The sequence below is a fragment of the Tetrahymena thermophila genome (genome assembly GCF_000189635.1).
Source record: "Tetrahymena thermophila SB210 genomic scaffold scf_8254545, whole genome shotgun sequence".
Classification (NCBI taxonomy): domain Eukaryota; phylum Ciliophora; class Oligohymenophorea; order Hymenostomatida; family Tetrahymenidae; genus Tetrahymena; species Tetrahymena thermophila.
The window spans coordinates 784,793-796,856 of record NW_002476317.1 but is presented as its reverse complement, the minus strand read 5'-3'; the positions used below and the strand labels follow the sequence as shown (position 1 = coordinate 796,856).

At 22.2% G+C, this 12,064-nt stretch overlaps 3 protein-coding genes across 3 annotated transcripts; 1 reads left to right on the top strand and 2 right to left on the bottom strand. All coding sequences in view use genetic code 6, as the record gives it.

The window, feature by feature from the left end:
• Positions 1 to 15: 15 nt before the first annotated feature.
• TTHERM_00151550 (zinc finger, C3HC4 type (RING finger) protein) lies at positions 16 to 1,404 on the top strand (the record flags this gene model as incomplete). The annotated part of the gene is made up of 4 exons (XM_001021689.2): positions 16 to 757; positions 910 to 1,079; positions 1,144 to 1,271; positions 1,326 to 1,404. The coding sequence occupies 4 exons, from the start codon at positions 16 to 18 to the stop codon at positions 1,402 to 1,404; spliced, it is 1,119 nt and encodes a 372-aa protein (XP_001021689.2).
• A 2,584-nt stretch (positions 1,405 to 3,988) lies between these two features.
• On the bottom strand, positions 3,989 to 4,490 carry TTHERM_00151540 (hypothetical protein; the record flags this gene model as incomplete). The annotated part of the gene is made up of 2 exons (XM_001021688.1): positions 3,989 to 4,377; positions 4,463 to 4,490. The coding sequence occupies 2 exons, from the start codon at positions 4,488 to 4,490 to the stop codon at positions 3,989 to 3,991; spliced, it is 417 nt and encodes a 138-aa protein (XP_001021688.1).
• Positions 4,491 to 6,659: 2,169 nt separating this feature from the next.
• On the bottom strand, positions 6,660 to 11,381 carry TTHERM_00151530 (adaptin carboxy-terminal domain protein; the record flags this gene model as incomplete). The annotated part of the gene is made up of 10 exons (XM_001021687.3): positions 11,173 to 11,381; positions 11,015 to 11,102; positions 10,818 to 10,959; positions 10,573 to 10,670; positions 8,547 to 10,519; positions 8,243 to 8,451; positions 7,855 to 8,193; positions 7,402 to 7,779; positions 7,169 to 7,298; positions 6,660 to 7,095 (listed from the first exon to the last, which is right to left on the bottom strand). Exons 1-10 carry the CDS (start codon positions 11,310 to 11,312, stop codon positions 6,660 to 6,662), a joined length of 3,933 nt encoding a protein of 1,310 aa, XP_001021687.2. The 5' UTR covers positions 11,313 to 11,381.
• Between the last annotated feature and the right edge of the window lie 683 nt (positions 11,382 to 12,064).

The following is a 12,064-nucleotide window of genomic DNA, read 5'->3' as shown; positions in this document are numbered from 1 at the left end:
AATAAGAAACATCTAATGGATATAAGCGAGAAGTATTTTTAAATAGAAGAGTAAGTAATAGCTTAAAGACACTTATTCATAGATGAATAGACTAACTAAGAGTTGAACTAAATTTTAAAAGAAAACGAAGAAATAGATGGTCAAATAGCAAATAGAACCAGTAGAACAAACGAAATATATACATCGCTAGTTGAATAATAGAATAATGAAAATCCTAATCAACAGTAAGAGAACCTTAATATAATCAAGGAAATCGATGAAAACGAAAATAAAGAATAATTTGCTGCTAAAAATAGGGCATTTACATTTTTCTATAAACAAGCTATTAATGATCTAGCTTACGGCATAATATTTCATGGAGTAAAGTTTTTTATATGCTTTGTAGTTCTCTATTTTAGATCAAATTCATGTGATTCTAATGAGCTGGTAAAGTGGTTAGAATGGATTAAATTTATAGAGTAAATGACAATTTTATATATTTTTACTATGATAATTTACTTCTAGCAAAAAAAAGAAATTCTTAAAAGATTTTATTTTGATGAGCTTGTATAAAACTTAGACGATACTTAAATCCTTAACATGAATTTGAATTTTGAAGATCATATAGCTCGTGTAAAAGCACATTTAATAAAATCCTTCAAAACATATAGGATTTTGCACTTCCTTTTTAACAAGCTGAGTAACTTCTTTTAATAGCTATTGCTAATTGCTGGGAACTGCATATACTTAAAATTCGAACAAACAGATTGTGATATAAGTAATTTTTTTCATAATTTTAATAGTACCTCATTTCGGAATTTAATTTCAAATAAAGTAAAAAGAGAAACCCTTTCTAAATTTATGAAAATTAATTTGCTATTTTATAAATTTCACATTACATTTATTTTAACTACTAAAATTTATAAAAAGATATTTAATGGGGAGTATTCCTAATGTTAATAATTGGTTATGTGTTTTAATCTGCCTTCTTAGCATGCTTTATAATGACTATTGCTTCCATGATAGTATGGATACCTTCTTTTACCTGCTATTTAATTTATACAGCATATAAGTACTTTGTGAATAAACAAAAGATAAAAGTATATTTAATAATATTAAATCATTTATACTTAATATTAAATAAATTTAATTAAAAATATATAGAAAGCTTCACAAAATGTTTAAAGGATAATAATAAAAAATCTATAAAATATGGAAAATGCAGATTGTATGATTTGTTTAGAGAACTTTTAAAAAAAGCAGGAAATTTATATTTTGCCATGCAATTAAAAGTAAAAAAAAATTATTATTTTAATAATTTATAAATATCTTATTAAACTAAAAAGGCATATCTTCCACTCCAAATGTATAAACTAATGGTTTACCTAGCACTTAAATTGCCCTATATGCAGAAAGAATATATGAGGATACACTAATTAAGTTAGACCTAATATAGACAGTTTATTTAAAAAAGTTAAAAAATAATAATAAAAAATGTTACTTTATCAATAAAATTTACTACCATTTCAATCACAAATCATAATAATATTATATATAATTTTTTATTTGTAGATATATTCCTTTAATAAGAAATAAAAATTTAAATATATTCTGCACGATTTAAATTTTATTTTTATGATAATACATATAATACGGTTTAATTTTAAATAGTAACTTATTTTATTCTAAATTGTATTTTAGCTTTTGGTTTACATATTTTTTGCTAATAATAAAATAAGAATAAAAAAATAGACACAAAAATTTTTATTTTTGAAAATTCTTTCTAAAAATAAAACTAAACAAAAATTGATTATAGAAATAGAAATAATATTCAATAACTTATGCTATTTTTTACAGTTTAAAGGGAAAAAAACGAAATATAAAAATTAAATTATAACTAAAATAAAAGATGATGAGAAATGATTTATAATAATAAAATAAATTAAATATAATATGGTAAAATTGCTAACATGGCTGATTGTATTTTAAAAACTATTTATAGTAAATCAAATAATTTGTTTTAATGATGAATGGATGAGTTTATGTGAAATTTTATTTAAGATTTTTCTAAATAGATATTTTGCTTAACTATCTCTGAATACTATTTCATCTATTATAAATCATTTTTATCATTTTTATAAAAAAAACCTCATAATCGACTTAACTTGATTATTATGAATAATAAAATTTTTGGTTAAAATTTCTCATTTTTCAATCCTAAATATATATTTAAATAATTAAATTAAAATTAAAGTATGCATTTTTTAAAATTAATTATTAACTTATTTCTTTTAGGTTATCTTAGAGAATTTCTAAATTTAAGTTTATATAATTAAGTAAAAATACATTTTTTATCTTGTATTTCAATCGATTGTTTCAAATCCTTTGCTTTATACAAATAGCTTTTATATTTCTAATTTTGAGTTTTTTTTCCTTTTTTTTAAAAAAAGAGAGAGTAAAAAATTTTTTTATTTATTTGGTTTTGAACTTAATATTATAAAAATCTGTAATTATTAATTCTTTAATCTTAATTACAATAAATTGATAGAGTTGATATCATCTAGTGAATTACTAATCCTTCAATTCATGTATTTGAAAACCTTACATTTTTTTCAATTCTTTTTATAAAATAGATTGATATATTTAGTTTCTTTGTATTGCTATATTTAGGTTTCTTTAAAAATTAGACTACTAAAATGGAATTCTTAAAAAATACCAGTAACCTAATTTTGCTTATTATAACATGTAAGATTTTATAAAATAATAATACATTTTAATATGAGATCTTTGAAATGTTTTTCACAATAATATTGCAAAATTTGTTTAAAAGTTAAAATAAATAGCTAGCAGCGCCAAATGTAAGTTATTTTTTAATTATAAAATCAGATTCATTTCGTAGGAGAGCTAATTTACGAATAATTATAATTTTCAAAAGATATTATAGTTTTGAGTTAGATTTGATATATTTGCGCCAAATATTTTAGCTAATTTAAACTAAAAGCAGAAATAAATAATAATTTTGGCGAAAAAATTCACAAATAATAAATAAAATAGAATTTCTTATAGCAGGATTCATTAAATTAAAAAAATAGTGTTTGATTCATATAAATGATGAAATATGTAGATGAATGAAGTGGGTATGCCTTTGATAAGTAATGAGTAGAGGTAGTAAATGTAATAGAATACAAATATATAGATTTTTATATAAAGGTTTATAAATAAATAGGTGGATTTGCAAAAAAAATAAATATATTAAAATGTATGTATATATCATTGTTTTATATAATTAATTGATGAAAATTTAATTAAAAGCATGTTTAAGATTGGTATGCCTGTGTGCATATATGTATGTATGTTCTTCTTTAGAGATTGGTTCACCTAATCGTTAATAAATTATTTACTTTTAGGGAATTCATGGTAAATTATTTAACTATCAGCTTAGAATAGAATGTAGATCTAATTACTTCGCAATTTTGCTTTAGTGTAATAAATATTAATAATTCGTTCATATAGTATTTAAAGTAGTAAGTAATTTTATTTGAATATAATTTGGATTGATTTTATTTATAATAATTTGCGGATTTATTTTAGTATTTTCTTGAAGCGTATTACTTTTGCTTATAAGCTTATAATATAATAGTTACTTAAATTAGTTTCTTTTATTTCCATACATTCGTTTATTTTGCAAGATTATTAAGATGCTAGCAGTTTTCATTTTGAGGTTTATAAGTTGTGTTAATAAGATTTTTGTTCATATTAATTTTATTATAGAAGTTGCTTGTTTATTTAAATTTTAATTTGCTTATCGAAATTTCCATAATTAGCATGATTTAGTTAGTTATTAAATGATCGCATATTGATTCTAAAAAAATAAATAAATGAATAATTTAAGAATCAATCTATGTAAGTTTAATTTCTACTTTGAAGAAGATTGGAAGTATTTTATTAATCCTCATTGGGTTGTTTATGAGAATAGATGAATTATGATATTATTTTAATTTAAAACATATCAGTTAAGACCGTTACTACTTGAATCGAAAGATTACAAGGATGAGAAAGAAAATCTATCTGGAATTTGGGATAGTTCGCTAATTTTATCTTTACCACTATCTAAAGAAAATTTAATAAAAGGAGAGCTATCATTGTTCATCAAAGGACTTGCCTTTAGTTAATTCTTTCTACGAGATAAAAGAGAAGATGGTTTTTTAGAAAGACTTTAAGCACTCAATACGCTTTATCTTTTATTTTCGAAATACGAGTAGATATTATCTACAGGATTAGCCATGCTAATCCCTTTTTCTTCTAACCAACTGTAAATCAGTTGTTCTTCTATGCTTAAAACAAGGTGATCACCCTTTAGGCAAGAAGGATCTTCGCCTCCATAGACACTTATTTCAGCTTTTATTTATAAAAAGTATATTAATAAATGTATTTAATAGTTTTTAAATTTTATAAGATTTTAAAATTTAATTAATTAAATTACCAATACAACAACATTATGAGGGATCCATTTAGTTTATTAGATTGTTATTATATAATTTTTTATCTTAAAGTTTTGTGTTTTTATAGTTAGTTATTGAGTTGAGTATAAATGGGATCTTGAAATGATTATAGTGTGTTTGTAGTTCTTTTTTGTTTGGTATTAAGGAGTTATTGTTATCTATCTAGTATGCGTTTCGAGTTATTTTTTAATTTAATATTAATTTAATTATTATATATTTGCAATTATGCAATAGCTATTTTTTAAGAGACTTCTAAATATAACCAGCCAGTTTTTAAGTTATGGTAAATTTTGTGAATTTTAATGAATAGTAGATGTTTATGGGGAGAAAAGCAATGATTTTAAAGTAAGTAAATTAATTGGTTGAGCGTACTATAAATAATTTAATTAGTTAGTTTTTTAATAGAAAGAATAAATAAAATAAGACGAATTATCAAAATTTTAAATTCTGCTACCTTCTTTAATTTCAAAAATTAATCATATCCTTCATATAGCCTGCTAATTTAAAACTTTTCATTTGATTTTTCTTTTATTTTGATAGGAAATTCAAAATATCTATTCTCATTTATAGTTCTTTTTTACCTCTAATTGTTAATTTCTACCTCTATTAATGTAAGAACGAGAACTAGAAAAAGCTATTAAACTACTTGTTAAAAGATTGTTTTTATTATAAAAATCCTTAAATATGATGGTTTTTAGGTAATATATTCAAAATACTTCATGTGGTGTTTCAACAACTTCTCTTTGATAAAAGCTTGAATCAAAATTAAGTTTTTTATCAATTAAATTTAAAGTAGTAATAGCTAGTTTGTTGTTCAAATGATGAAAAATTGTAATTTGCAATAAAAATTGTTTTAGTTTCTCCTAATTCTAATAAATGATTATCATATTCTTAAATTTAATTTGAATTCGACTTTTCTGGTGCACTAGCTAAACGCAATTTACTATTTTATTCAAAAAATAAAACCCAGGATTATATTTTCTTTTTTTAGAAATTCATTAAAAAAATCAATAAATTTTTATTTGAATTTGAAATATTAATTAACATGTTCCTAAAAAATAATTTCATTGCTTGTTATCAATAATTTTTATTTATTTCTAAGTGGTATTTAATAATATCTCTAAATGAATGATTATCTTTTTATAAAAGTTAAGTTTTTTAAAATATTTTTAAGCAAATGCTTTATGTTTTACAATAAATTTGATTTGATTTTTGATTAAAGAAATTCGAAGTTTATTTATCTAAAATAAAATAGAAAATTTATTATTGACCGCATACAAACGGTTGAATTTTTTTGTTATAACATAATATTTAAATTATTTATAATTTTAATTAGTTTTTTTTCTAACTTATTTAATTTTAGTCAAATAAATTACATTAATAGATTAGTAAAAAGGAGTAATTATTATTTTGATGTTTAGATATTTAACTAATTTTAATTAAATTTTCAATACCAAACCATACCTCCTAATTACAAAAGATTGTACTACAAATATTTAACAGTATTTTTTAAGTTTTTTCTTCAATTTTAAAAAAATATTTCTTTATATCAGTTAAATCTATTTTGAACATATCTCATTTATTATAGAAAGGTATAAAATAGTAGAAAATATATACATTGCATTATGTGGTTGGAAGAAAAATAATACTTTGTAAAAATAACTACTAATAATACTTAAAAAATGTATGTCTGTAAAAATTTAATAAAAATGTATTTTTAAAATTTCTTTACATTAAAATGAAAATAAGGTATGAATGAACATTAAATATTTTGAGTACATATAACTTAAACAAAAAATTTGATAATAATTTCGATTATCAAAGAACATAAAATTTTTTTTCAAGCTTATGCTTATAGGTTTGTTAATTAAAAAAGCTTTACTGATCAAAAGATAGATTAACGTTTGAAAGTATTATATACATTTATATTTTATAGAGTACTAGATAATTAATTACTTTTATCTGATTTTCAGAAAAAATTTATATGTTATAAAGGATATAAGAATTTTATGCTTCTGCTACTGTTATTAAAATATTTTTGATAGTCACAAATTTCCAATTTATTTATGGTAATTAATAGAATTTAAATACAAATATATGCAGTTATTATTTTTATTTTATAAAATTTTCGAAGATAAATTCTAAACTAAAATATAATATAAATTTTGTAAAAAAAACTCATTGAATCGTAAACAAAAATAATAGGTTTTGTAAGAAGAATTCAACGACATTTCTATCTTCAAATTCAGATCCGCTTGAAATTTTAAATGATATCATATTATTTGGCTTCAAATATATCTTGAGCATGAAAGTTACGTTAGGCTCTCTCAAGTATATTTATCCGCCCAAAATGTAATCATTTAGACCTAAGTGGAATTAGCTTGCTTTTTCAGGGTTTAAATTTAGGAAGTGGGGAAAATAGTTATGAAAATCCTAAGGAGATTTAGCTATAGATCTATTAATGCTACAGTCTTCAGAAGTAATTAAATTAAATTTAGATATTTCTTTCCATAGATTTTTGAACTAAGCTTCATTTTATAATTCCTAAATTTCTATGTATTTTGTTAAGAGACAAGGTATTGGAACTTAGAACTTCTGGTTAAATCCATGACACCTAATAATAATATTAAAAATAATATAACTTTCATTAATTTAAATTTCTTATTTCTTTCAAGAAATTATTTTACCTATACTCTACATCAGCCAAAACCACTTCGTATGGAATTTATGTATAAGATAGTGTTAATGATTATTTTATTTGCTTTTTTGAAGTAAGTTGTGCCATAAGAATTTGTTAATCTTTTTGCATTAAAATTTCTAGTATTTTTTTTATTAAAATAAAATTTAGTAAGTTAGTTCTGAATCAAATTTTTTTTTTGTTCTTTTTATTAACATAATTCTAAAAAATAATATTAATTACTATTAGAGTGCAAGTATGTAATTGACAAGTTAGAGATATCGTTATCTGTTTTATTTGTGAAATAAAGACCTAACTTAACGATGTATTGATTGTTAATGACATCTGAACTACTTATTTATCCTATTTGCAAATCCTCATTTTCAAAAATGGAGAATTTCCACTTCAAATTAGATCTTTTGAACTTATACAAAGTTTCTTATGAGAAGCGAATATAGCTGAATAAATTTGCATCGTATTAGACTAATTTTCCTTTTTAACTTTTTAGTCGTGCTTTATTTGAATAATATGTTTTAGGATTTCTGAATGGGAATATAAGATCAGCTCTTATTCTATCAATTTGTCTCAAGTCTCTTATATCATTTAAAGAATTTACAGATTCTAATTTAAAAATATTTTTTGAATAAGTAAGTAAGTATTTATAAAAAAAGTAGCAAAAAACAAGATTATTTTTACAATTTAATTGGGCCTCTTCGTCTTCATATTTTTCAGGTAAGGCTAAACTTTCATCTACAAATATTTGTTCTACTTTCTTATTGAAAGAATTCTTCATATTTGAAAAGCCGTTTGTAGAAGCCATACCACTTAATTTATTATATTTCATACTATTTAATTAAGAAAGTCTCAATTTTTAACTTTCATTATTGCTTCTATTTGGATTGTAAAAATTAGGCTAAGTCATGTAATGCTTTAGGTCGTTCTCCTATTCAGCTCCTCTATATGATCTATTTAACAAATCAGGGCGTCTTAATTGCTATGTGCTTGCAAATTAATTGTTGTATTCTTCTCTTGAACCTATTTAAATATTATTAGTATTATACTATTAATTTAACTATCAATTTACTTTCATAATCTTTATGCTAATTTTATTAAGGAACTCTGAAGTTCTGAGCAGATGATGATCTTTGAGCAGCAAAAGCTTACTATTAAGAAACTGAGTGTTTTTACTATATAAAAGTGTTTAGTTGTGTATCTAGTTATTTACTTTTTTCAATAGTCTCTGCTAGAACTTTCTTAATTTAAGAATATCTCATTTCCTAATCAGCTGATTTACTAGTTTTAGTAGTAAGAAAATTATTAAAAAGCAATAGTCATTTTTAAAAAAAAATAATATTAAATGATAATTCATAATAAGTATAATTAATTACACAGGATTGCTTTTCTATTATTGATTGATTAAAGTTTCAAGTTCATTAATTTTAGTTTGCAAAATAGGAATATTATGGTTTTCTTCTTACAATTAATTTATCTTATTATCATATTCTTGCACTCTCTACTAGTATGAACTACGATCATGATAATCTTAATTACTCAATTAAGAAGGAGCCGCAGCAGCATTAAGCTCTGCTTATTCTAATAGATGCTCCAATTCTTTATTCCTTTCTGTAAGATTCTTTATTTAGTTTTCTAAGATCTAAAAGTTATAATCCTCTTATTTAATTTTATTCTAGTTAGCTCTTGCTGTATTTAAATCTTCTTTTAGATTTTGATGCTCTGCTAATAAAATATCATAATCTTATTACCATTTCACAGTCTTTTATTCTTCGTCTGCAGCTATTTGCTATAGTTGACTAATAAAATTTTTTTATTCTTCATTTTCTGCACGCAACTATTTTATACTCTCTTCTAAAAGATTTTAATTTACCTACAAGTCTTGATAATTAAAATCTTTTTCATGGCTTAGCGATTGTATTTTAAGCTCAAGTTCACTGATTAAACCTTTCAGTCTATCATTTTCTTACTCTAAATTGAATCTTTCAACTCTAACCTCATTTTCTTTTTCTTCTTAGATTTCATAAATTTTTTATTGTTACAGATGAAGATTTTAGTTCAAATCTTCTACTTGATTTTAAAGTTCTTCAATTCTGTTATTGAGAGAATCAACTTCTTATTCCTTTTCATCTTTCTTTGACTATAAGAATGCTCTGTCCTTTTAAGATTCTTCTAATTCACTCTAAAGAAAAGTTATTTTTTATTTTAATTTGTCCTTTTCCTCAATCTATTCATTTAATTTTTATTGCAATCTTAAAGTTTCCTCGTTACTTTTTTGGGAGTTCTAATTTTTTTGAGACATCTCTGATAGCCTGTATTCCTGAAGTTATTCTTCTAAATTTTCAATGGTTTCCTCTTATTGCTTTTTTGATAACTTTAATTGTTTAAGCTCTTATTCTGATTTTAACATTATATCTTCAAATTTTTTGATTGAATCATCTTTTTCTTTGATTTTATTTTCGAGTTCGAGGATTTTTCTTAAAAACAATTATTGTTCTTATTTTAATTCATCAATATTCTATTTTTGTTAATTATCTAATTGACTTTATGATGGCTATTTTTAGCCTCCATCATTTCTTTTTTCGACACTATTTTTTCTCATCGAAGACTATTACTATTCATCTGTTTATTGTGCACCCTAATTTTTGCTTTACATTTGTTAGCCTATTGATTACTAAGTTGCACGAGTTTGTTGCTTTTATTAATCTACATTCTCAGGTGGCATTTTACCTGAACTTTATTCAACTGTTCTGTTAGATTATTAATTTTACTTTTATACTGCTTAAGCCTCAGATGATTTTTGTGTAGCCTATCCAGAAATTGAATCTTGCTGAGATCTATTGGTTACGCTTGATTAGTTTTATTAATTTGGTTTTTGTTAAATTGCTTTTTTCTTATAATCTTCATGCTTGTTTATTATATCCTGAACATTAATTTTGAACTCTTAAAACGTAATTTTTTTAGATTTATAGCTATGAAACTTAGGGACGACTTTTTCAACATACCACATCTCACTCTCATAAATAATTTTATCATCAGGGAAAAAGTGTTCAAGCTATTTTTGCTTCTAATCTGCCAAAATTTCTTCATAATATGCTAAACAATCTTGCAACTTTGCCTAATCAGTTTATGCCTCAGATAAATCGAACTGTTAGTGCAAGAATATCTTAGTTTCACTAATTTAAAATTATAAATCAACCAAATCTTCCAAATACAAGACTGCTTAAAAACCAGCCTTTCCTTAAAACCTAAATATTTCTTCTCTCTAAAAATAGATAAACTTTTCTTCTTCAGGAAACTCAGTCCCTTCTCTCAGACAGCTTTCCAAAGCTAAAAAATATCTTGTTTTCTTATATTAAAATTAAACTAATTTCTTGAAACTATAAATGCTAAATTAATTACTGTTCCATTGCTATTCCTAAAGTGCCAGCATGCCCAAGTAAAAATACACTCAAGCATTCTACCCACTATAGCTTCTCCTATTTATTAATCTTTTTCGCCTTTTGAATAAATAAAATATATTTTTTTAAATTGACTATTAATACTCTTAGTTCAGTGTTTTTATTTTTAAACAACTCAAATCATATTGACTGCATAATAAAATGAATTTGTTCCTTAAATAAAGTAAATATTTATTTATATATTACTTGGACTTTCAGATATGTAGTAAATGCCAACAGGATCTGTATTTGAAAAATTAATAACAGTAGTTTTTATTAAATTTAAAAGATTTTGACTCACATATATGAGAACAGATTGCTAACCTAAATCCATTATATCTTTTATAATCTAAATAATTGTGATCAACACCAAATAGTTTGAAATAAAGTAACAAATATTTTACCAAAATACAAGATAGCTTATATATACCTTCTTCTTTATTACTAGATAAAATTTCAGAACATGCTAAGGTTAAGTTTTTTGCTATTTCCCTATTTTTGTTGAAATTTAAAATTGTTATAAATTAAATGAAATGATCATAATAACAATGAAATTAAGTACTCTTTTAATTTATACACCTCTTAACTCTAATTTAATTCTACTTTGAGTGACTAAATTATCTCAGCTTACTTTTTTCTAAACAAAGTTTTTGACCTTAAAACTTCTAAGTAATACTCCTTAGAAGTATTTACCTAAGACATTTTATTCCTATTTTATTGTTAAACTTGTTATTTGTTTAATAAAAATTTTTAATCAGTAGCTGTTTATAAAATACTAAATAATTAAATAATGAAATAAATAAATAAATTAATTAATAAATTATTAGTGTTTATTTATAAACTCGAAATAGTTATTTATTTTTATTTTTGATTCTCTTAATATATTTATTTATTTATTACCACTTATATTTACTTAGTACCGCTCAAGTTATTAATTTTAATAGAATAATATCATTTGCTATTTTTCAAATATTTATTAAAGAATCATTTTATTATTTAATTACAATAAAGCATTAAAATTTAATTTTATTTTAAAATATATTTTTGAACAATCAAATTCAAATAATTAATCATATAATTTATTAATTTATTTTTTCATTAAAAATGTTGCTATTTTAAATTATTTGTTAAAAAAATGTTTTTAGAAAAATTATTTTTTAGAAAATTAAATGAAATTTTTACTAAAATTATCATCGATAAAAATAAATTGTTTATTCAACATGCAATTTATGATAATATAATAATTCTAAAAGTTAATTATTTGTAAATATTAATTACAAAAATAAAACCAAATATCTTTCAAAAATCTATTCAATTTAAATAAATGAAAAACATTAATTTATTTTAATTATTACTTTATTCCATAATTTGTAAACTAAAGTCTTGACTCTTGGCATATGGCAAACAAAATTCAAGTTATAATAATCTATAAAAGAATTAATGTTACAACAGTT